Source organism: Carettochelys insculpta, chromosome 12 (genome assembly GCF_033958435.1).
Source record: "Carettochelys insculpta isolate YL-2023 chromosome 12, ASM3395843v1, whole genome shotgun sequence".
In the NCBI taxonomy this organism is placed as follows: domain Eukaryota; kingdom Metazoa; phylum Chordata; order Testudines; family Carettochelyidae; genus Carettochelys; species Carettochelys insculpta.
The window spans coordinates 13,372,044-13,397,256 of record NC_134148.1 but is presented as its reverse complement, the minus strand read 5'-3'; the positions used below and the strand labels follow the sequence as shown (position 1 = coordinate 13,397,256).

The window sequence follows — 25,213 nt, the reverse complement described above, 5'->3', positions numbered from 1 at the left end:
TTACTTAAATCAACTGGTGAGAGTAGCAATCTACATCAACAAATTCTGCCCAATTTAATATTTATTTTTAAGTGAAGTTTCTGGCTTTTGTGGCTGCTAGAAGAATCTCAGAAGTGTTAACTGATACTCATGCTGTCCTGATAAGCATGCTGACAACTTCAGTCTACTGTTTCTCATGACATTCCCAAAAAATGGAATTAAGTTAACAAGACTTGGGTAAGTTTCTGCCTATTGGATTCTGAACAGCAATTGTGAAACTGACAAGAAAAGGTGTCAGTTTCACTAAGTTGCAGCCAGGGAAAGATAAGAACAATGATGAGAGTACTTACAGGAAAATGACTAAAAAAAGGCTTGTGAAAGGGTAGAGTAGCAAACACCCTTCTTACTCTGCATCAGCCAAGAGGCTCTGAAGTTGGAGGATGAGAAAAAGCTCCTTCCAAGCAGCTAGAAAGGACAACAGTTTTTAAATCCATCAGCCAGAAACTCACAATAAAACCATGGTGTGTCCTTGCTTATGAATCCCAACTTTCTTTCTGTTCCCAAAAACAGGGCAGAGTTACTGGCTTCTCACCAGGCTATACTCCACTGACACATCTGAAATGTGGAGGCATTCATCCTTCTTGCTGCCTAAGCCTAGTATACTTAGTCCACTGGCTAATATATACCTAGTAAGTTTTTCAAGCCCAGGCAGAGCTTCCCTTTGAGATTTATGGAATAATACCATATAAGCACTAAATGCTTTAATTACAATTATAGGCAAAATTACAATCCCATATTATGAACAATTATTATTCCTTTCAGCTTAGTTTTTGGATATATGAGGTGTGTGACAGTATGAGGGCATTTTACCAACATTTCCAGCTAGTTTGAAGAAGAACCTACCAACAGCTTTAGAATTCTAGACCCAAATACTGTACTGCAAACACTAACATGCTTAACTTTCCACATCAGCAGTCAACTCGTCAGTGGGACTACTGCTGTGCATAAAATGATTTGCAGGCTTGGACTCCAATCTTGTTTGTGGCCAATTCTGGGACTTAGATTTGTCAGCTAGGCAAAAATTGGATATTGACAGGATATTGACAAATGACAAACAGGGAATAGGCTAAAGCCAAATCTGTGTTTCATAGATGCTAACCAAAAGTAAAATGTGTGCACCTAAATATAGTTACTTAATGCTTCTGAGAGACTTGTGTTTTTCATCTCTGCAGACTACTAGTTACACAGTATCAAACTTTATGAAGCTTTCACTGCAACGCCTCTCCAGAGTTTGTCTACGTGTATTTAGTTGTATTCTAAACTGTATTCTAAAATCCATGCAATAAGGGTAGAGATTCCACAAATAAACCAACATGAAAGAAACGGTGAATGTATGCATTACCTAAAATGCCCAGTGACTTCAAGATGAACACCACTCTTGGCTTAACTTAATGGCTCAACTGCTTCAAAGTTTTAGACAACACAATTACTTTTTCACAAGGGCCTTTATTGTGCATGCGTACCATACTTATAGCATAATGTGATAAAAGAGGAAGACAGTCCTCTCTCACCTAGTCAATAGGATTTAGAAATTGCATGGCAGTATCTGAAAATGTACGTATACATGCACAATATTTTACTCTGCAACACTTCAAGACAATAGCACAGTAAGGCATGAATTTATATGATCTGATTTTCTAAAATAGTTAAGTAATTCACAAAGGAAAAATCATGGTTCAAGGGATATGACAACTTTAAACCAAAATAATCTACAATGATGTCTGAAGAATTTAATTACTCTTATTACAGCTAACTCCTACGAGTGTTAGAAGAGACTATGGGAAATCACTTGTGATGTCAAATATGCAAAGAAAACACTATCTAGTTAGTTACATTTATTCTTCACTATAATCAGATTTTTACACAGGGGAAAAAAAAATGGAAAAGTTGACTCAATGTTGTTCACGAGACTTGAAATTTAAAACCAAAGTCCTTTTTCAAGGCTCAGTTCTATACTCACTGCAGTCCATTGCAAACTTTCTCACAGGCTGCATCTACACTAGCAAGGTTTTTCAGGAAAGCCGGGCCTTTTTCAAAAAACCCTTGGAGTGTCTACACGCAAACTGCGTTCTTTTGATCTAAAATTGGAAGAACATGGCCCTTTTTCCAGCAGCCCACTTCCTCTCCCAGATGAGGAAGAGCTCCTTTTTCTGAAAGATTCTTTTGGAAAAAAAGCGTGTGTAGATGCTCCATGGGCCCTTCTTTCAAAAGAGCAGTCATCATGGCACCAGATTTTTTGATTCCCTGGCCCTTTCTTTTGAAAGAGCAGGGGCTGTGCAGATGCTCTCTTTTGAGAGAGCGAATTGATCTTTCAATCCGATTTTTTTTGTGTGAATGAGATCTTTTGAAAGAAGTATTTTACGAAGATCTCTTCCGGAAGAACATAATTCAAAGGATTGCTGTAGTGTAGATGCAGCCGTGGAGACGATAGACAAAGTCAAAATATTAGGCATTAACAAAGTGGAACAAGTTAGGGTTGCTGTGAGAACTGTATTGAATTTTCTGTAGTTGGTACCTTTTTAATCTCAGCTACTCTATTGCACATTAAATTTTATTTATGTAAGCTAACAGTTTTATGCTTCTCCACTAGCTTTGTGCCTTTTTTAATGGAAGCTAGTAAAATACATAGAGAAAAATTATTTCTGACAGGTTAATTCTTAATACCTTTTCTCTTTTCCATCTTCCTACTTACAGTGACATGTTTTATAGACAGTGACTTGTCCCTAAAGAGTTTGTTATGCACACAGCAGGAGGAGTGCTCAGAATAACCTTTAAAGTTGGAACCAGAATGTTTTAGTGAGGTTGTTGATAGAAAAACTGAAAGAGATTATTGATAAGTTTTAAGTATTTTACCAGAGGAAGGAATTGCTTGAATAGTTAACAAGCCATTAAATCTCAGCATAGAGAAAATCTAGTGTTTATTAGCAAGGAATGTAAACACTGCAAATACAAACAGCACTGAGCAAAATATAAACTAATCTAGGGCTTGTGAAAGTTAGATATCTTGAAAATAATTGAAATTAGTGAATACTCAAAGCAAAATAGAAATTCTAAATCCTGAAATTTGTAAGTAACTTCTACAACAACTGTCTAACTTTGGCAGCTAGAAATTAATTAAGCATTCAAACAGTTATGTATTATTAGTAATGACAACCTTAATTTGTTCAAGCATGTTCAAATATGTATATGACTTTTTGTCTTTTGTGATTATGCAGCTCGAAGTCAAAACATTCCCTTAGTAAAAGCAGATTTCAAATTCCATCCATGGTTTACATTTCTGTGGAAAGTTCTCTTACAAATTATAGTTATCATAACTACACCAAAACTCCAAAATTAATCATTAGTGCATGTTTATATTTACAAATGCTTGTTCAGGTCTGCAAGCCAACTGGGAAAGAGTTAGTATGTGCAGTGCAAATGGACTTGTCTAGATACATCCCCTAAATAAGGTTTGCATATATACCTTCTGTGTTTCTTTCTAAACTTTTCTTCTTCATACCTTAGTGGGGGAAAAGTTTGATTTCAGTAAGTACAAGATATGAAGGACAACCAAACTTAAAACAATACGTTTTAAATGTTCTTTGTGGAAACAGAATATTAAGTTTTGAAACTAGCATAGATATTTAGAGCATGAAAATCATGAATACAATACCTTATAACACCAGCTTTAAATAAAATGAAGACCTGTCAGAGATTTAATTGCTGTGGGGTAACCATAATGTACATTATTTAGTCCACTCATCTCAACATCTACCTCAAAATCCAGAGCCCTTGTGACCTAATTTTGAAGTACAACTCAAAGGCTATGGCTACACTACCAGAATAACTTTGAAGTACAACTTTGAAGGAGAGCATTTCTACACACTCATTTGAAGTAGGGCACTACTCCATTCCTGGGAATGGAGTAAGGACTTCAAAGTTGGGCTCCCTACTTTGAAGTTAACTTCAAAGAAAGGGAAAATGTGTGTAGACTCTCTGCTGGCTACTCTGACTGAGTGCATCACTTCAAAGTTAGTTCCTAGTGTAGACACACCCGAAGTGTCAAGTCTCCAACGCAGCAGTATGACAAAATGTTCTGGTATACACTTTGCCCTGCAGACCAGCAAACTTGGTTTTTGCAGAAGATTAATGCTTGATCAATATTGCAGCTGGTTGCATCAAGGCTGCCTTGTCAATCCTGGGATGGCATACGTCTGTTCACATCATAAACAATCCCTACCTACCTACTTCCTTCAAATCCCATGCTTTTGAAGGGAATTTGTCCTGTGCAGAATGTCAGATTTACAGGCTTGTGCTAACTGATTGTGTCTATTCCATAAAAAAAAACCACATTCTTCATGTTTTCTAAGATGCTCTGCAATTTGTATCAGCTGGGCATTTATCCCCATATCAGCCTTTCCACACCAACACACACTGTTTGGAATGCCTTGTGACCATTCACCTGCTTTAGGTGGCTTTCAGTTCAAAGTAATACATAACACTGCCACTGCACTTGGGTGAGCTCAAAGCAAAGTCACATCCTCACTAATTCTGTAAGCCAATTGCCTATTAAGCAGGACATCAACTTCAAATGCTCACTATAGGTTCTTTGATTACTTATCTGTTGTTCTGGATGCATCAGCTCTACTTTGTGAGCCTTATACAGTTGAGGCTCATGAAATGACACATAGCTTAGTGTTTAAAAAAAATCTACCATCAAATCTGAAGCTAGAAGGCAGAATGTTGTTTTGAATGTGTCCACTTTGACATCTATTATTTCATCTGTCCCCACGTTAAAAAAAAAAAAGCCCTTCGAGACACTCCTCTTTAAGGATTTTTAGAACCACTGTTGCTAGGCTAATGTTTATAGCTTTTTCAATCTCCTCTCTTATTGTCAAGTGAATTCCTTGTTTGTGGTATATTTGATAGCTTAACCCATTTTGCTTTTGTTCTGTTGCACAACACCTCAAATGCTTTTGGCACAAGTGCTATATAGGACTCAATACCATCAAGAAGAGCATTTCTCGTACTAGCAAGTCAATTTAAATACCAAAGGAAAAGAATAGTTTTACAAAGATCTTTTGTGCATTAAGATCTTATGATTCCACAAGATTAGTTCATATACCATATAATTTAGCAATTATATAAACACAGAACTAACTATTATTTCACTGTAATGCTGCTGCATGCAAAGTAAAAATTTAGTACCATCACAACACTAGGGGGAAGAAAGAAAGAGTACCACTGTTCTAGATTACTGTTGATTTATAGACCTTTTTTAAAAAAATTACATAAATTAAATTCTCATTTGTGCTCTACACCAAACACACTTTAGTGCATAAAAATAATAAAACATACTGTTTTATGCATTCAGGTATGCCAACGTATTCCATGGGGATGAGTTCAGCAAGCTCTGCCAGAGTAAAGACATATCTAATTTTTTGGCTGAATTTTGAGCTGCAGAAGAACAAATGTAAAGAACAGTTTACTAAAATGTTGAGCACATCTTTGAATATTTAGTATTTCTTTCTTAAATGTAATTACAAATACATTGTTACTTGCTTTAAATGAAGTAATTTCCAGAATATTACCTAATAAAAGGTTTTGTGATGGCCAGAAGTGTTCTGATAAACCAAGAAGGATGAACTATTATTAACGATTTCAGGTTTTTCCTTAACCTAAAGAATTCAAGTATTGAACACCAGTGTTAAGGAACAAAATGAATTAAAAATACATTTTTAATATAAAAGTACAAGGGTTCAGTTATTGTATAAATGCTACGTTCTCTATGTCATGAACATGCTAATGAGAAAACTCCTAATAGAGACTCTATCATCATTGCCTTTTCTACCAGAGTTGACTAAAGCAGTAAAACCAGGTTACACTGAATTTGTCATGAACAGACAGTATGACTGACTATCACACTGTGATGAGCCAGAAGTAAGAAAAATTTATCCAGTGAAGAGATTTTGATCAAATGTTACAGAAATGTCTCAAGGACCAATATAATTAAGTCATGCTTCCACACATTTTAACAACCTTTCCTCAAGAGAGGAAAGAGTTAAGTTAAGAATAAGATGAAGGAAAATAAGGGGAAGTGGAAGAGGGCTGCTTTAATGATTTGCAAGAGCAATGCCAATATGTTTTTGTGGTGTGCGGAAGTGGAGCAGAAAAAACGAACTGCTAACAGAAGCTCTCTCAATATTCTGGCATTTTATATCCCACCTAATGATGTATATTCTCCTGTGAGATAAGTTTAAATTTAAAGTAGGCTCATCAGCTAATAAGAAGGTTCAAATCCAGATTTGGCATATAAAATTCTTTCCCATCCCACTTGTGCAACCCTCACAAGATAAATGTAAGTTAATGGCAGGCTTCGAAAATGGGGGGACCCTGCTCAGACTTTTACAGTAAGCAGTCCACCTGGAAAGAAGTGGCTTTTTTACTGCTTATTAAAGCTGTACAAGAAATTACAAGTACCTTTTCATTCCAACTAACCTGTTTTTTTACAGTTGACACTGACCAGTTCAATTGTGTAACAACTTTCCTACAAGACTGTGAAGGAAGGTAACCTTAAATAACATCATACAGTACACTGTGCAATCTTTTTTCAGTGGTATTTCACAGGGCAATTGTATGATTTTCTTTCCACCATGTTGAAAATCATTGTCATTTGAAATTAAATGAAATTCTTCAGCACTATTTCTGCCTTGGGGCTTCAGTGCCTAAATCACACAAGCGTGAAACAGAACAATTGTTGTTACAGGGTTCAGTATTAGCCAAAGCCTCACAGACTGAAATTCACAATATAATAATTAGCAATTTTCACAAACTACAGATAATGAAAGAAAGAGGATGTAAAGGGATATCTAGATATTGTAGTAGAATTTAATCTTACCTTCTATCAATTTGCTGGTAACATTTCCTGAGCCAGCCTAAACTTGGCATTTTTCTCCGTGTTGTAGCACCATTTAAGTAAACTATCATGTAGTTCTCTGCTACTAACAGTTCTAAAGTGCCAATAACATATCTGTAACAAGAAGGAGAAAACCTTCCAATAAAAAGTGCGAGTGATGATTAATGTGCAAATGAAAGAATTTTTATTTTCATAAAGGCTCAGAAGCTAAAGAAAAAAATTCACTGAATTAAATGTTTCAGAGTACTCTGGTATTTCCTGAATGTAAAATTTCACATAAAAAGTAGAAGAGGCTGGTTGACCTTTTCACATTAATAGGGTTCTACGAGATCATTTATTTCATTTGTGTACAGTTCGAAATGGCAAAAGTTTACTTACTTAAATAGATTATCCATTAGATATCGGTAGTTTGGCTGACTGCTTTCAGGCATAAAGCAAACAGCAAAAACAACAATAGCATTTAATCCATCGCCATAATAACCTAGAAGGAAAAACAAAAGGATTAACAGCACTAAAGTAAAAACGTAATGGAGAAGTCTGATCACCCTGATCAAATTCTGTAGAAGTGTACACTGCACTTATTGTGCTTTCTCCATCAGCTTTTTCAAAATCTTTGCAGGTGAAATAAGGTAGGCTCAGAAAGCCTAAAAAGACAACACAAATTTTAAAAAAATTTGATTTTTTAACTTATGATTACTCAGATAGCTAAAGATTGCTATAAATGAAAGATACATGTTAAATGTATGTATTTGACAACTTTTTGTACGTAGTTAGTTTCCCTTCTGAATGGATTTTACACACTACAGGGGAAGACAGACAGCTGGACAGTGACTATAAACAACAAGTTGTTTGGGGGTTTACAGAGGCTGTAATAGCCCCAAAACCAATATTTAATTTTAGGATAATTAAACTGGCAATCCACCCACTTAAATGGTAGTAACTAGTCTGGACTGAACGTATTCTGTAGTGACAGAACAGTTAAACAAGTTCTGATGTTCTTTTAATTCATTTTATCATTCATCACTCATTTTTCTACCATTTTGGTTTTCAGCAGTTAAAAAGGTACAATATTATCTTCATCAAGACTGGAGTAGCTGTCTTTTAACCCAATATCCCAAATACAACAATAGTTCATGACTTGGAAGATGTGGAGAGTCCGCAATACTTATTCCTTCCAACTTACATCCTCCCCTGCCCCCCACTTCTGTTAAGTGTCAATTTATAGAGCCTACTCCTTTGCTCATCATCATTAATCCACAAGAACATAAGAACAGCCATACTGGGTCAGACCATAGGTCCATCAAGCCCAGTATCCTGTTTTCCGATAGTGGCCAATGCCAGGTGCCCCAGAGGGAATGAACAGTGCAGGTAATCAGCAAGTGATCAATTCCCTGTTGCCCATTTCCAGCCTCTGGCAAACAGAGGCGAGGAACAATCTCCATACCTATCCTGCCTAACAGTCATTGATGGACTTCTCCTCCATGAATTTATCTACTTCTTTTTTAAACTCTGCTATAGTCTTGACCTTCACAACATCCTCTGGCAAGGTGTTCCACAGTTTTGTGTGAAAAAAATATTTCCTGTTGTTTGTTTTAAACTTGCTGCCTATTAATTTCATTTGGTGACCCCTAGTTCGTGTGTTGCGAGGAGGAGTAAATAACATTTCCTGATTTACTTTCTCCACACCAGTCATGATTTTATATACCTCTATCATTTTGTGAGTCTTTAAAGTGCTACATTTCTGCTGTTTTGTTTTGTTGGAGTAGAGACTAACACAGCCACCTCTCTGTTAACAACCCCCACTTAATCATCTTTTTTCCAAGCTAAGAAGTCCGTCTTATTAATCTCTCCTCACATGGCAAACGTTCCGTACCTTTAATCATTTTTATGGACCTTTTCTGAACCTTTTCCAATTCAATATATCTTTTTTGAGATGGGGTAACTACATTTGCACACAGTATTCCAGATGTGGACGTACCATGGATTTATATAGAGGTAATATGATATTTTCTGTCTTATTATCTATTCCTTTCTTAATGATCCCCAAAATTTTGCTAGCTTTTTTGACTGCCACTGCACATTGAATGGATGTTTTCAGAGAACTATTCACAATGACTCCAAGATCTCTTTCTTGAGTGGTAACAGCTAAGTCAGACACCATCATTTTATATGTATAGTTAAAATTATATTTTCCAATATACATTACTTTGCATTTATCAACATTGAACTTCATCTGCCATTTTGTTGCCCAATCAATAGATTTATTGAGATCCTTTTGTAGCTCTTCACAGTCTGCTTGGGACTTAACTATTTTGAGTAGTTTTGTGTCATCTGCAAATTTTGCCACCTCACTGTTTATCCCTTTTTCCAGATCATTTATAAATATGTTGAATAGGACTGCTCCCAGTACAGACCCCTGGGGGACACCACTATTTACTTCTCTCCATTCTGAAAACTGACATGCAGTTTATTCCTACCCTTTGTTTCCGATCTTTTAACCAGTTACCAATCCAAGAGAGGACCTTTCCTCTTATTCCATGACAGTTAACTTTGCTTAAGAGCCTTTGGTGAGGGACCGCGTCCTAGGTTTTCTGAAAATCTAAGTACACTATATCCACAGGATCCCCCTTGTCCACATGGTTGTTGACCCTTTCAAAAAAGTCTAATAGATTGGAGAGGCATGACTTCCCTTTACCAAAAGCCGTGTTGACTCTTCCCCAACAAATTATGTTCATCAACGTGTCTGACAATTCTGTTCTTTTACTAGAGTTTCAACCAGTTTGCCTGATACTGAAGTCAGACTGACTGGCCTGTAGTTGACAGGATCACCTCTGGAGCCCTTTTTAAAGATTGGCATCACATTAGCTATCCTCCAGTCATCTGGAACAGAAGCTGATTTAAATGAAAGGTTACCTTGGTAGTTCTGCAATTTCACATTTGAGTTCCTTCAGCACTCTTGGGTGAGTGCCATCTGGTCCTCATGACTTATTACTATTTAGTTTATCAATTTGCTCTAAAACCTCTTCTAGGCTGGGTCTACACTACTGAGTTTTGTCGACAGAAAGGACCTTCTGTTGACATAACTCAGGGAATGTCCATACACTTAAAGCATTCTCTCGACAGAACTCTGCATTTCCCTCAACAGTATTATCCCTCAAAAATTTGAGGCATAACAATCTCAGGACAAAACAAAAAGCAGTCAAGTAGCACTTTAAGGACTAGCAAAATAGTTTATTAGGTGAGCTTTCGTGGGACAGACCCACTTCTTCAGACCATAGCCAGACCAGACCAGACTCAATATTTAAGGCACAGAGAACCAAAAACAGTAAGCAAGGAGGACAAATCAGAGAAAAATCTCTGGTCTGGCTATGGTCTGAAGAAGTGGGTCCCACGAAAGCTCACCTAATAAACTATTTTGCTAGTCTTTAAAGTGCTACTTGACTGCTTTTTGTTTTGATAGTGTATAGACTAGCACCGCTTCCTCTCTGTTACTATTCAATCTCGGGACAGAATACTGTGGACTAAAGCGCAGTGTAGACACTTCTGTCGACAGAGGGCATCAGGTTCCTGGGCAGCCCACTTTGCAGAGCTGCCATTCCGTTTTCTGGCACCAGAGGGCAGTGCAGCCTGGCGGTTCTCTGTCGACAGAGCAAGCTGCGTGTAGATGCAATCCATTGTCAGAATACTGTTGGGGTTTCCCTGTCGACAGCAACTTCTGTCGACAGATGCTTCTAGTGTAGACATAGCCGTAATGACACCTCAATTTGAGAAAGTTCATCAGATTTGTTGCCTGAAAAGAATTACTCAGGTTTGGGAACCTCCTTCACATCCTCAGGCATGAAGAGTGATGCAAAGAAATCATTTAGTTTCTCTGCAATGGCCTTATCATCCTTGAGTGCTCCATCCTTACCTCCATGACTTATAACTTTTTTATAGGGTTCAATTGCCTTCATGTCCACCCTGTGATCCTGTTCCCCAACCCTGAACATGCGCCAGCGTCGCCCGTCATCTTTTTCTTCTGTAGCAGTGTATTCAGGGAGCGAACCTTTTCTAATTACTTCTGTAGTTTTTGGTTTTGGAAGATCATCTGCCAACATTAAGACATACCTATAATGCATGCTACTCTTCATTATGACAGTCCCAATCAAACTGCAAGTTAACCACTTCACTCTGTTTGGATTGTACTTTTCTATGTGGCCAGCCAGAAATACCTGACTTAGTTCTATCACTAGAAGACACTGTGTTAAAAGTCAAGTCAATCTATACAGTATGCTGCTAAATACTGCATTTAGCATTTACATGAAGAAATCTGTTCCCTTGGCTATATTTTATACAAAGGTGTCCGACCAATTAATTTAGGGAAATACATATGCTTTTAAACATCCATTATCATTAATGCTGCTAAATTAGATATGAAGTGGTTAACTTCAATGATTATGTTTTGTTTGATCAGAGGTTTACATGGTGAAGCATAATTTAATACATAGATAATAGCTGGTAAGCAGGCATGCAGATAAATTTGGTAGAAATTAAAGCTAAACTTATGCATATGTTCAAAAATAATTGACATTTATACTAAAGGGCAATCTTCAGAAAAGATTTCTCTAATAAAATCATTATTCTTTGATTTTTTCACTTGCACAGAGCTTACCAAAAGTGAGAAAAACCTACTGCATGTTAGTTGTCTGTTTCCAAGACAAAGCTGTTAATGGAAACTATCCTTCCAGGAAAATGAAGACAGCAGCATTAAAGAAAGAAAAGACAGAAACCCTTTTCAGCATTCTTTTGTAACAAATTAGCTGGAATATATCCTGAATCATGTTATAAAGTTATCCACAAAAACCAAACCATATTTCCCAAAGCCATAAAATATGGCAAACCCACCATACACTTAAACCCGTATTTTGCTGAATATAACTTCCAACACTGAACTTAACCTAAGGCTATGGTTACACTAGTGACTTTTGCTGACAAAGCCCCGGTTTTATTGATAAAATTGGTGGAACATCCACACACAAAATGCATTTTGTCAATAGTTTGTTGACAAAACTCATCACTTTTGCTGGCAGCGTTCTGCCTCTCAGCCATGAGGCAGAATGCTGCTGTCACCTGATTCTGTCAACCAAAAAGCTGTGTGGATGCTTTGGGGGGGGGCCTTCTCTCGAGAGACAGGGCATCTGGATTGATGGGCAGCCCTGCCTACTGTGCCTGAGTACCTGTTTTATTGAGAGAGCAGCTGGCTGCTCTGTTGACAGAGCCTAGCCCTCTTCCAACTGGCTTTTGCGTATGGTTGCACTACGTTGACAGAAGTTTTGTCGGGAAATCTCTTCCGACAGTGACTTCTCTTGGCAGAGCGCTGAAGTGTAACCGTAGCCTAAGAGTTTTTCTTGTTTCCTAATTCACATTAGCCTTCCTTTCCCTTCCAAAGGAGTCTCTTCTCTGCCCTGTTACATTAAATCAGTAGCATCTACATAGGTAAAAATGAACTGATATTTTACAGTACAATAGAGATTATTAAAATGGGAATAAGCTTTTAGCAATGTTAAAGAATTATGCATTAAAATGTCAAGTGAAATTTTAAACAGGTACATGCTTAAAGCAAGAAGAGATATCATCATGAGCACAATACTGAAATATACATAGTTTTCAACTTTTGTATTAATTGTTAAAAGTCCCAATGTCAGGATTGTTGAAAAAGACGCCATTTAGTTTATCCATATAAGGTCCCGTTCCTGCGCCCTGATCCTTAAATGTGAATTTCTGCACTTGTGCAGAGCACTACTGAATTAATGAAAACTGGTACAGGCATAAAGGTTCACCAACAGGAATCAGACCGTAGAATCAGTGATTTACTTCCCAATTTAAAGCAATCATACCTAGTTAAAAAGAACTGTATAAGTGCAACATGAAAATTTCCTATTGCCATCTTAAAGATATAAACGTAAAGACCTAAGTGTCCCTTGATGCTCACAGACTTATTGTGCATACTTCTCCCTGGAACTGAAAAACAAACTGAAGTTCAGCAAAAGCTATTGACTAAACCAAGTGATCACGTGTTAATTTTCAAATGGTGCCCAAATATTCTAAAGAATGAAGAAAGCAGCTTTCAGCTCTTTTATATTCTCGCAAAAAAGGAAAAAGTAACTTTTTGTCTCATGTGAACCAGCGGTTGATTTTTTGGCCAACTGGAAGACTGCAAGAAAACGTGTAAGGGCAATTACACTACCATGAAACAAATTTGTATCCTTTGTAAGGGTATGCTTGTTAAAATAAATGGTACACCTGCTAGCCAGTTCAGAACTGTGCCCTACAGTTTTATTTTCTAATGTTCCATTCAGTCCAGTTTTAGAAATAAAAGGTCTTCACCACTGATAATTCTGTAACATAATATTACCTTCATGTAGTTTATCATTCAGCCTAAAAAGTATTTGTTTTAATTTTATCCACATCATGCCAAATAAAGCTTTGTCCCTAGTTTGCTATTTTGGCCAATAGTCTTTATAAATCAACTTGATTCTTGAAACCTGCTAACTCTCATCCTTCTAAGGATCATGTGTCTTCTAATTCAGCTTCTCACCACATCACATACAATGTACCTGAGCATAACAGTCAGAAAACACTTACTGAAATACCAAATGGAAGCAATAAGCCTTACCTTCCCATTCAAACTCATTACTGTTCTCAGATGGAGTATCTAAATCATCCAAATCGATCTCTCCACTCTCATCTAAGTCCTCAGACAACACCGATTCCTCACTGTGAGCCAATGTTAAGCTGATATCTGGAGCCATTAATTTCTTCCTAACTTTGTTTCCATTCACTTCTACTGAGTTTGGGAGCAAAAGAAAATCCAGGTTATTAATTTGTAGAATACAGTGTATGCAGAAATGTTCACGGCAACGTGAACTAAAAAAATAGCCAGTGCTTAGAACACAAAAAATTTTCATTGATGTTCATCACCTCACAAACATCTTCCCCAAAACTCATAATTAAGAGAACTTGAAGGTTGCAAGAATCAGTGTTAGAAGGTCCACAATTTCAAAAGTTAAGGTTGTAGACAGTCACTTAATGGTGCCCACTTGTGTACAGAAAGGATAATCTTTCATTATATGCAGTGTTGCTGTAGCTGTTGATACCAGAGATAATGTAGGTGAGATAGTATCGTTTATGGACTAAATTTTTGTTGGTAGAAGGAACAAGTTTTTGAGCTACACAGAGCTCTTCTTTAGATGTGAGGAAGGAAGCAGACCTAACGAGCTCTGTGCAGCTCAAAGTTTGTACCTTCAAACAACAAGAGTTGTGCCTGAGAATGAGGTGCGCCTGAGGTGAGACATTACCTCACCTTCTCTAATTATATAATCACAATTCTTCTCAAATATTACAACATCCACTGGAACTCACCCCTCCCCAGCCTTTGTTTTTCCCCTAAAGCCACAAGCATAAACACAAAAATACATGGTACTCAACACACTTAATTGGCTGGATAGCACAGGATATTTAAGAAAATGTATACAGTAAATTGTGTTTCCATAATAAATGACAGAAGTACACACATGCACAGGTTGAACCTTTAGTGTGGCACTCTCTCATCCAGCACCATATATAACCTGGCATGATTTTAGTTAGCTGAATGTCCACTTATCATGGATGTGGCCAACTCTCCCGTGGTCCCATAAAGTTTATTTACAGCCACCAGTCCTGGCTCTCTGTGTTCTGTGCTTTTTTTTGGCTCTAATTGACCCCTAACTGTCTTCTACAATCTAGCAAGCAGTGGAAGTGTTGGTAATGCTGCTAGACAATATTGACCTCCTGTGGTCCAGCAAATTCTCTCATTCAGCACCTGTCAGGTCCCGAGGGTGCTGGACCAGAGAGGTTCAACCCATACTGAAAGTAAGATGAAAGGTTAGAGATTAGGCAGATGTACGCTTAACACACCTTAAAAGGTCAGGGCAGATACCTGCATACCTGACATCAGCTAAAAGCAGGGAATGAAATAAAGTGAATGATCCACCACTGGAAATACCAAAACTAAAGTAGACTGTCACAGTCCAGGAATCCCAGGGCACAAGCAGGAAAATACTAAGAAATAAGCTGCATAAATACCAATGTGTGGTTTTTAAAGTAGCTGTATTGCCTTTCTTCTGATACATCAAATTTAGCATCCAGTGAAGTCAATACTGAAATGACACTAAGAGGCGGAACATCTAAATTGTGCAAAAGAACCGAATTAGGATTTGAACCATTTTGTCAATTTTATCTTTGCTTGGCTGCTACAAATTTAAGACTGGCTATCATGAACATCTAAATGGAACAGTTCATTTTCAATGGGTATTAACTGAACTCTGAGTTTACCCAATCTGTATTATGGTAATCCCATTTTGTTATTGCTACAGACTTGAATGGTACTCATCAAACACAAATATACCAATTATAAAACTGCTTGTCCAAGACTGTCTACTCTGTTGAGAGTCTTATTAGGCTGACCTTGTCGTCCAGTTGCAGCTAGTATATCTGCTTCAACACTATCATCCTCTGGTAGGGGCCTAGTCCAGAAAAAGAAAGACATTTGTTGCAAAAAACCACTTGCAAATCATTTAGTTATATATCCCATTTTTATAAAGTTTAGACCAATACATATACAGGTATATTTTATTGAAAAAAAAAAAAAACAGTGGCTTTAGAATCAGATTGAACAGTTTTGTGGTCTAACTTAAGCTATCAGCTCAGCAGAGCATTACCATGGCTGAACAGTGATCTGATGATTTCAAGTGAGCTTTATCAGACACAAAAAACCCACCCTGCAACCACAGAACTATTGTTCTATGTTCTTATAAATTAAAAATGTAATGTTTTAGAAATTAAGCCAAAGTATTTAATTTGTACAGTATTATAAAGCACAAAAAGTGTTTCAGGGCAAATAGTTTAGGTAGATGGTGCTTTAGAAACCCTATGTCCTAGTTTCCATATAAGCAATCTTAAAGATGTACTAAGATGAAGCAAAACAGCACAAAGATATAAAATAATATTTAACTAATTAGTTGAATCCCAACTACTAAAAATATGGAACACAAAACTGGAACTTTCAGTGAAATACAAAAATTCTTCAAGTCTTGGGCAAAAGCCTGGTATAAAAGGAAGAAAGAGCAAGGTTGGATGACTTTTAAATAACAGGTTTCCATGAACAGTGCATACACTTTTCCCTTTTAAAAAAAAACAGCTTCAACTATTCATGGTACACATTTCACAAAAATTTACTGCCTTATTCTGAAGCACACCTGAAAACTTCTTTTATCTTACCTGCACAATTTTTGTAATTTTCTGGGATGTTTTGGAAGTATTTTAGTGAATTTTCAAAAGCTTGAAAATGTAGATATGTTGAAAATCAATTTTGAGCTAATTGCCAACTGATGCATTTGACCACAACACATCTTCATCTTTGAAAGCAGTAGTAAGAATATGTAACACTTCAGAATTATGCAAAGTTACCTTAAAGCTTTTAGTTGCATGACTCTGGGAAGTTCACAGACTAACATCCCTCCTTGCTTAGATGTTGCTAACAATAAGGGCCCTTCTCTACTCACTAACAGGCAAGTACATCCACTAAGTGTTGAGACTCTTTTAAGCCATAGTATATCACTTCTTAAAAATAAAACATTTGGTAGCAAATAGATCACATTAGGTATTATCAGGTAAAGGGGCAAGTGACCTATACTGCCCAAGGTGTAAATTTGTATTTATATGCTATATGGGGCAAGATGAATGCCTTGCTTGTCCAGATTGAAGTGCCAAGTAGACTGCAGTTGATAGCCTTTGTTTGTGGGGAAGAAACAATTTCAGTTTAACAGATAATTGGGAAAGCTATACAAATACAAAGATAAACAAACAATCTCTCACCTTGGAAAGTCTTCATCTTGCCACTCTTCCTTAAATTCAACACCTTCCATCCTTAGCCTAGCCTCAATGGCTAATATGGACTCCTGGTGAGCCAGAACCTCCTGTCTTGGAATACTGGGGGTCAGATGAGAAGAGCAATGGACAAGAATTTTAAAATGTTTACGAGTAACACTGCCATGTTCTCTCAAATTTGGAGCTGCCATCCCCCTCCCTCAGAAAATAGCACTTAAGTACTGACAGTACACGAGACACTCAACTGACAAAAAACAACAGTATATCCTAGAAGAGTAAGATAGTAAAAGATCCAGCAGAATGGCACTGTGGGGCTACCTCAACACTAGAAGCATATGTTGACAGAAATACAGAGACACCCTTTGTTGACAGATTGCAGCCCCATACTACTTGAGCTGTCAACAGACAGCTGCCAGACTCCATGTCTTCTGGTGCCAGAACGCTGAATGGCAGCTCTGCAAGCCCTCTGTCAACAGAAGTGTGTACACTGCCCTTCTGTGGACAGTATTCTATTGCGAGATTGTTATACCTCAAATTTTTGAGGGATAATACTGTTGTGACTGTCGACACAATGCTTTCAGGGCGTGGACAGTGCCTGACTTATGTCGACAGAAGGTCCATTCTGTCGACAAAACTCTCTAGTGTAGACCCAGCCTAAGAGAATCAGCAAGGAATGGAAAAGCTATAAATACTTAAATAGGCCAAATGAGAATCAGATTATTTTTAATTGGGATGTTATCACAGGTTAGCTTTTGTGGGCCTTCAGTTTTTAGGAAATCACTTAACTAAAAACAAATGCTGAACACTGTGATAAGAAAGCTGTTCCTGGCATTGCGGGCAACATTACAGCAAATGAAGAAACCAATGAGAACAGCGTGAAGTGCAAGATTGTAAGGTGAAGATGGGAGAAGAGGCACTAGCAGATGCACAAGCTGGTGAGAACTAAAGAAAGAATGAAGGCATCAAGCTTGAGCTGTTAAATGAAGAAATGCCAGAGGAGAATGATATGAAGCTGGGGCGGGGGGGCACAACATCTGATCAGGGGACAATTATGCTTTTGCCAGATACAACTAGTTCTCTTCAATGTCACTGCCCACGATGGCATGTCCCACTCCTGACAGGTGCAGAGTATATCAGCAGATCGTAATTAAATACTTTAGCCTGTCAATTTTAATGTCAAGTTGTAAAAATATAGGAAGAGATTAGCCTCCTGAAGGATCATTGTGCTACATGCCAGGTTCCTGGGATTCTGCAGAAGAGCCTAACATATTGGAAGTTATCCTAGTATTTAAAAACAATAAAATTCAGTTCCCACTGCCACAATCCAGCTCTCACCTGACACCTTGCTCTCTGTACTTGTGCCTTCCTCACAGACAGGAGAGCAGAGTTTAGCCTACAGAATTATAGGAGTAAAGAAATTAGAAGTATGTGAAAGACTGGGCTACTTGCAGTTGGTCACATATGCTCCTGGAGAAGATATCGGACATTAGCAGCATCTGGGAAATCTGGAGACAGCTTTCTTAATTATAAGTCAACGCCCACTTTTCTGAATTCTGTTGTTCTTATTCAGGAAAATAAAAACTGATACCAAAACCAAAATCTTCTCCTGTGATGCTGGTCATTTCCTGGAATTAGCTCAGCAGTGTACTAAAAAAGGTTGTCTTTTGTTCCTTTTGTCTTTTGTTCCTTCTTTCTCCCTTACTGCCCAGGCTTGTAGTTTTAACCCAACATCTTACTTTACAAGATAACTTTCACCACCTTTTCCCCTCTGATAAATGTCATCCCTCACCCTGACAGCAACAATAGGAAAGCAAGAAAGTATCATACAGACGAGTCACAGGAAATGGAAAGAATGGAAGAAATTCGTTTGGGAGGGGTGGCTGTGGAGACTGCTCAAGCCCAGCTGCGCTGGAACAGTCCCCTGGTTATGGTGAAGGTCTGTTCCGGCTGGGCCGAAGCACTCCTGCCTACTGCAGATGGGGACTGCTCAGGAGCATCCCTGCCCCCGGTGCTCCCCGGCTGCAGGTGGGGGCTGTTCTAGCTGTGCTGGACCACGCCCCCCCCCCGCCCGCCCGCCCACAGCAATACCATGGGCAGGGATGCTCCAGCTGGCAGGAGCAGCCCCAGTTCCCACCGCACTATGTGTGGGAATGCTCCAATCTGGCCAGAGTAGCCCCTGGCTGTGGCAGAGAGGCCACTCCAGCAGCAGGCTCCCCAGCTGTCACCCTAACCAACCCATTTAATTTGTTAACCCTTTAAACCTGGTGTTTAACCACTTAACCAACTAAAAGGGATTTTATATCCCTAAATAAAATAGACCTCAGAGTTTAGTGATGAGCTGACAGTTTTATGGATAAAACTTATTCAGAGCATGAATTGCTAAAATGAGTATTGAGGAAAAAATGTTACTTTGAATACCTGAGAATGCTGGTAACAGTATGTTTTGGAGTTTCCTGATGACATAGGTAAAATATCACTAAATAAGGTTTTGGGCCCAGTGAATTAATATACTAATTTCAGTCATTTTTGTCATGTTTCTAAACTAAATTCCAGGGCAACATTTTTAATCCTGTGCATGTCTTTCCAGATGTTAACAAGCTGACAGTTAAGGAAATATAATGTAAAATTAAATTATATACATCCTTGTTTCTTGCTGATCTCAGAGCTAGCTAAAAAGACAGGGGGTTCTTGTACAACTATTCAAAGGATTTCTTGTCATTCTGATTTCATAAGTGGATCAGAACATTCAGGTTTCACACTTAAAGAAAAACTAGTAGTTTTTCAGGTATCAGAAAGTAAGTATTCAAGAACTTTTATCATAGATAGTTAAAAGGAAAAGGAGACATCCACACTAAAAACACATTCATCTTATCAGCTCCTTTCATTTGCTGGAGAGACAGGAACTACACAATTACCGTTATTTTTAGGATTTGTGATGTCTGACTTTGTCAAAGGTGATTTATATATGACATTTGTTGAGGGAAGTATGTATCTTATACATATTTTATTACAACTTTATAACTATTATATGACTATGTTCATGAACTGTAGACTAGAGTCAGGATTTAATAATTCCTAACATGACAGATTCCAAACATTTTCTTGGCATCTTTATTGCTACATCTCCTCTTCCATGTTAACTGACCTTGTTATGTGACCCACAACAGGAATACAAAGATTGTTTCAATGGGACAAAAACCATCACCTGCATATTTTTAAATTAATATTGGCTGACTGAAGCTTTCCTAAGTTCCTAGTATTTTTGTATGGTAACTCCAGATCAGGTGTCCAATTTGGACAAAAGTCATTCCACAATTTAAGCCAGAGAGATAAAATACTAACAATACATAGATAAAGCATCTCGTATAAGTTAGCATAGGTGCTAGAAACAGAAAAGCTCTGCAAGAACTCAAGTGTGAAAGGGTCATGTCAGCATCTCCCATAATGTTCCCACCTGTAAAAAGTTCCAACCATCTACTGCTTGCCATTACTTCTTTGATCTGATCCAGATGTTGGATATTGCTACTTCTTAGTAAATTAACAGTTTAACACATTTCCTTAAAACCCGCCTGAGAGATGCTCTACCAGGCTGAACCATGTAGTTACACCCTTTGCTAAGGTTCACAACATTTGTCAACCCATTGTGTCGGGGCAAATTCTTCTATGACAGAGAGCTCTGAAGTGACCATCACCAAAGAATGAGATCGTGAATTGAGACTCATTAATATTAGTAACTGAGAAGATCATTATATCAAATTTAGCCTGCTAGCTGTCTCCTGATTAGACTTCTAATAAGAGGTTAATACTTAGGAGGAAACTGTGTACCACTTAAGTGTTTAAAAAAAGATGTTAAGTATTATAAGATAATAGCTCTCAGTAAACTAGATTACACCAATCCATTATTATTACAAACTACCAGACAACAAAACAAAACAAAAAAGCACTAAAGTAGCACTTTAAAGACCAACAAAATAATTTATTAGGTGAGCTTTTGTGGGACAGACCCACTTCTTCAGACCATAGCCAAAAAGATGTCGTGATTTGGACCCATGGTACAGAGACTCTAGAAGAATTCCACAGAGACTTTAACAATCTACACCCCACCATCAACTTATGCCTCGATTATTCCACACGAGATATATATTTCCTGGACACTACAGTACAAATCAAGGATGGCCTGATTGGTACCACACTCTACCAGAAACCCACTGATCGCTATACTTACCTACACGCTTCTAGCTTCCATCCTGCACACATAACTAGATCCATCGTTTACAGCCAAGCCCTTATGTACAATCGCATTTGCTCTGATCCTACTGACAGAGACCGAAAACTACAAGATTTTTCCCAAATATTCATAAACCTGAGTTACCCACCAGGAGAAATAAAAAAAACAAAAATCGACAGGGCCAGACGAATACCCAGAGACCAGCTAGTCCAAGATAGGCCCCAAAAAGCCAAGAACAGAACACCACTGGTCATTACCTACAGCCCCCAACTCAAACCACTGCAACGAATTATTAAAGACCTACAACCTATCCTTAATCAGGATGCCACACTCCAGAAGGCCCTAGGTGACAGGCCTGTTCTCTACTACAGACAACATCCCAACCTTATGAGGATTCTCACCAACAGCCACAGTCTATACCGCAGGAACACCAGTCCTGGAACTTTTCCTTGCAACAAAGCCCACTGCCAGCTTTGTCCACATATCTATTCTGGAGATATCATCACTGGACCTAACCAGGTTACTCACAGAATCACGGGTACATTCCCATGTTCCTCAACTAACAGCATATATGCCATCATGTGCCAACAATGCCCAGATGCTCTGTATATTGGACAGACGTCAAACTCTCTTAGACAAAGAGTTAATGGTCACAAAACAGACATAAAAACACTCCTGATCCACAAACAGGTCAGCCAACATTTTAATGGAGTGGGCCATTCTGCTAATGACTTAAAAGTCTGCATCTTACTGAAGAGGAATTTTCACAACAGTCTTGAAAGAGAGGTTGCTGAACTCTCTTTTATATTCAAATTTGAGACATTAACATGTGCTTTGAACCAGGATGCAAATTGTCTAGGTCATTATAGGGGCTCTTTTGCTTACTTGGCTTAATCTAACTCTTGACTCACCCCTCCTCTACTCTGTGATTTGCTCACCTTGCTAATTTTTTGTCTGATTTGTCAACCCCTTGATTACTATTTTTGGTTCTCTGTGCCTTAAATATTGAGTCTCTTCTGGTATGGCTATAGCCTGAAGAAGTGGGTTTGTCCCACAAAAGCTCACCTAATAAACTATTTTGTTAGTCTTTAAAGTGCTACTTTACTGCTTTTTTGTTTTAATAGTATATAGACTAGCATGGCTTTCTCTCCGTTACTATTCAATGTGCAAGGCACCAGATAAGAGAAATCTCCCAGTAAATCTGCAAACTGGTTCGATGGTGGAAATTCGAGATAAGTCACAAATAAAATTAAGAGCATTAGACCAAAGGAGAGGACTATATACACTGAGGTTTGTATCAGCACAGGATCACTTGGAAGTAGTGATAGCTTTAAAGTTCAGTAGACCCCCGACTTAACGTGGAGGTTGCACCCTTGTTCAACCCCCCATAAGTCAAATTTCTCATAACTCAGGGGAGTCAGGAAATTAACCAATGAAACTGACCTTTGAGAGGTGGGCAGCTGAGAGACTGGGTATGGGCTGCCTGCTGCTCACAGGAGAGGGGAGACTGACCAGCGCTGCTGGAAAAATCACTCCTGTCAGGGGTGGCAGCTTGACTCTTGATGCCCTGACAGGAGCAGGGAGGCTGCCGCTCCTGATCCCGCTCCTGTCAGGGGCAGCAGCCGAGAGTCAGGCTCTGGGCTGCCACTCCCGACAGGACCCAGGAAATGACCAGCAGTCCTGTGAGTGGCAGGGAGCTGATGCCTGGCTCTGACCTGCCCGCCACTCACAGGAGCCAGGAAGCTGACCAGCTTTGCTGTGCAGGTCAGTCTTCCAGTTCCCCTAGGTGGTGGGTAGCTCAGAACCAGGCGCCAGCTCCCTGCCACTCATAGACACGTTAACCTGAGATACATGCAACTTCAGTGTGCTTATCTAGGGATTCTACTGTACCTCTTCTGAACCATTACTAGAAATCAGTACCATATAACAAATCAGATATCTTTAGCTTTCCACATATGGAGAGCATTCGTTTCTTGCTCTAATAAGCCATCATGAATGAAAAGGTGGTCCATCAGACCAGTCTCTGAAAAAAATTGGGAAACTATTAAGAGGTCCCTGGAGTTCATAAATTTCAGATTTTAAGCAACTTCTGTTTAGAGCGCAGGAACTTAAATATTCAACAGAAGTTTGAGAAAGCTCTGGTGAATTTCAGTATTCCCCAAATTGTAGATTGAACACAGTTCTTTACTTCCTGCAGTTTAATGTAGTATGTACACTTAAATATTTAGAAACTAAGTTACTATAAAAATTGAGGCAGCCTATTTAATTATCCTATTTTAAACTAGCAATCAACCCAGACATTTTTTGTCCAGCTTCCACAAAAAAGGAAGATCAAGAATAACAAAGATAGTCTCTTCTGCGGCATAACCACCAGAACTTCTTCCTTACTCTCAACAACTACATTTTGGGAAGAAGGAAGTGCGGGGGGACGGGGGGACGACAATAATTTTCACAGAAGGGCCACTCCAGGAATTTTGGTACTGGTCATAGGCTGGCTCTGAGTCCTCCCAGAAGGGGCAGGACCTTGGACAGATGGTTTGGGGCTCGGGACAAGAAAAAGACAAAGCGAGTGAATATGAAAGAGAAACACTGTGTGGGAGACACACTTTGTGACACAGATTGAGTGCATTCTGCAGTGCATATATGACAGTGACTGTGTGTGTGGCACAGACTGGATATGTTTCTGAGAGAAGCCACCCTCTTACCTCTTTAATGGAAATCTGTCCTGTTCTATTGTTTTTCTCTTTCTCCCTCACCCACCCACCCTCCCGCCCTCCTGAGTCACCATCCATACTTCAGACTGAAGTAGTTATGCTGTGTGTCTCCCTCCCTCTGATCCCTGCTCTGCAGAGATGGGATACAGGAGCAGTGGAACACCCTGACTTCAGCGTTATCCTCTCCCCTCCCCACTGCACAGCTGGCAGGAGAATCCTAGGAGCAGCTTGGCTGCAGATGGAACAAAGTGGAGAGCAAGGCCGCTGAACACATGCTGCTGGCTGAAAGCAGGCACTCTAGTGATCAACTAGGCAGGGTGGAGAAAAATGCTTAGTGGCTGGATCCAGCCCCTGGATGTCATTTTGCCACCCCCACTTTACTTTGTGATTTCCTTTGGTTCTGCCTGCTACCTCCCATCGGAGTGACAGAGCATTACAGACCAGACGCTCCACCCTTTCAGAGAGACGATTCCTGCGAGTTTCACTCACACCGACTCCCAAGAACACAGCAAGCCTCCCGAATCGGCAAAGCACAGCACCGCTGCCGAGCCCGATCGGGAATCTCCCCTGCAGACACCTTCTCGGCCTGTGGCGGTTTAACTCCACGCCTCTAACGTGCTGCATAACGCTGCGGTTACAACTTTCGCATCGCTGCGCCAGCCCATCCCAGGCCCGCTCCTCGGCCGGGCCGAGCCCAGCCCTGCCTTCAGGAGTCCTCCCGAGACGACGCCCAGCACAGATGGGGCAGCGCAAACCAACCGTGCCCAAGCCTACTTCAGCCTACGCGGGACGACGCTATCCTAAGCCCCTGCCCGGGCCGCTGCCCGACACAGCCCCTGGCGCGGCCCTCACTCTCCCCGCGCCCCCAGCCCGGCGGAGGAGCAACGACCGCAGCCGCCGCTCCCCAGCCCGCCCAGCGGGCCCCGGCTCCCTGACATCCCTCCAGGGGCAGCACGTCCCCCTGCGCCCCAGAGAACCAGCCCGCAACACCGCCCCTAGCCGCGGCACGTACCTAGCGGGGAATAAAACCCTTCCGGAAGCGGCTCGCTGGCGCCCAGGGCAGCGGTGGGACCCCAACGCCTCCCGCCCCCTCCCCGACCCGGAAGCGGATGTGGGGAGCTCGCTGGGGCTAAAGCGCCGCCAGTCACAGGACCCCGTTCGGAGCACATGCGTGCTGCGTTCGGCGGTCCCCGGGCAGAAGGGCTGGCAGGGGTGGCCTGGGAGTGGCGGGAGCTGGGCGCTTCGGCAGGGCCGTGCTGGGCCTAGGGTCGCAGCCTCTCTCCGTAACCGAGCCAGAGCCCCGTTTTCTGCCGCGCAGGCGGTGGGAGCGGGCGCTGCGGAAGGGCTGGGGCTGGGGCAGGCGCGTTGGGCTCACTAGGAGCCTGCCCGGGTGCCGGGAAGCCAGAAGTGAGGAGGGCCCGTGAACCAAAC

The 25,213-nt window shown here is 39.9% G+C and overlaps 1 protein-coding gene across 7 annotated transcripts in view; it reads right to left on the bottom strand.

Moving 5' to 3' along the window:
* The window catches only part of BNIP2 (BCL2 interacting protein 2), a 28,210-nt gene extending 3,349 nt beyond the window's left edge, over positions 1 to 24,861 (bottom strand). The window contains exons 1-11 of one of the 7 annotated variants that reach the window (XM_075006381.1): positions 22,512 to 22,528; positions 18,177 to 18,233; positions 16,829 to 16,964; positions 15,419 to 15,477; positions 13,590 to 13,760; positions 10,845 to 11,021; positions 7,313 to 7,415; positions 6,917 to 7,048; positions 5,610 to 5,696; positions 5,377 to 5,475; positions 3,503 to 3,538 (exon numbers count right to left, since the gene is read on the bottom strand). In XM_075006381.1, coding sequence (XP_074862482.1) covers positions 3,503 to 3,538; positions 5,377 to 5,475; positions 5,610 to 5,696; positions 6,917 to 7,048; positions 7,313 to 7,415; positions 10,845 to 11,021; positions 13,590 to 13,760; positions 15,419 to 15,477; positions 16,829 to 16,878 — 914 coding nt within the window. In that variant the 5' untranslated portion in view covers positions 16,879 to 16,964; positions 18,177 to 18,233; positions 22,512 to 22,528. Of the gene's footprint in view, positions 1 to 3,502; positions 3,539 to 5,376; positions 5,476 to 5,609; positions 5,697 to 6,916; positions 7,049 to 7,312; positions 7,416 to 10,844; positions 11,022 to 13,589; positions 13,761 to 15,418; positions 15,478 to 16,828; positions 16,965 to 18,176; positions 18,234 to 22,511; positions 22,529 to 24,794 lie in introns of those variants that run through there. The other 6 variants (XM_075006379.1, XM_075006382.1, XM_075006380.1 and 3 more) reach the window with 6 other exon arrangements.
* Positions 24,862 to 25,213: the final 352 nt, after the last annotated feature.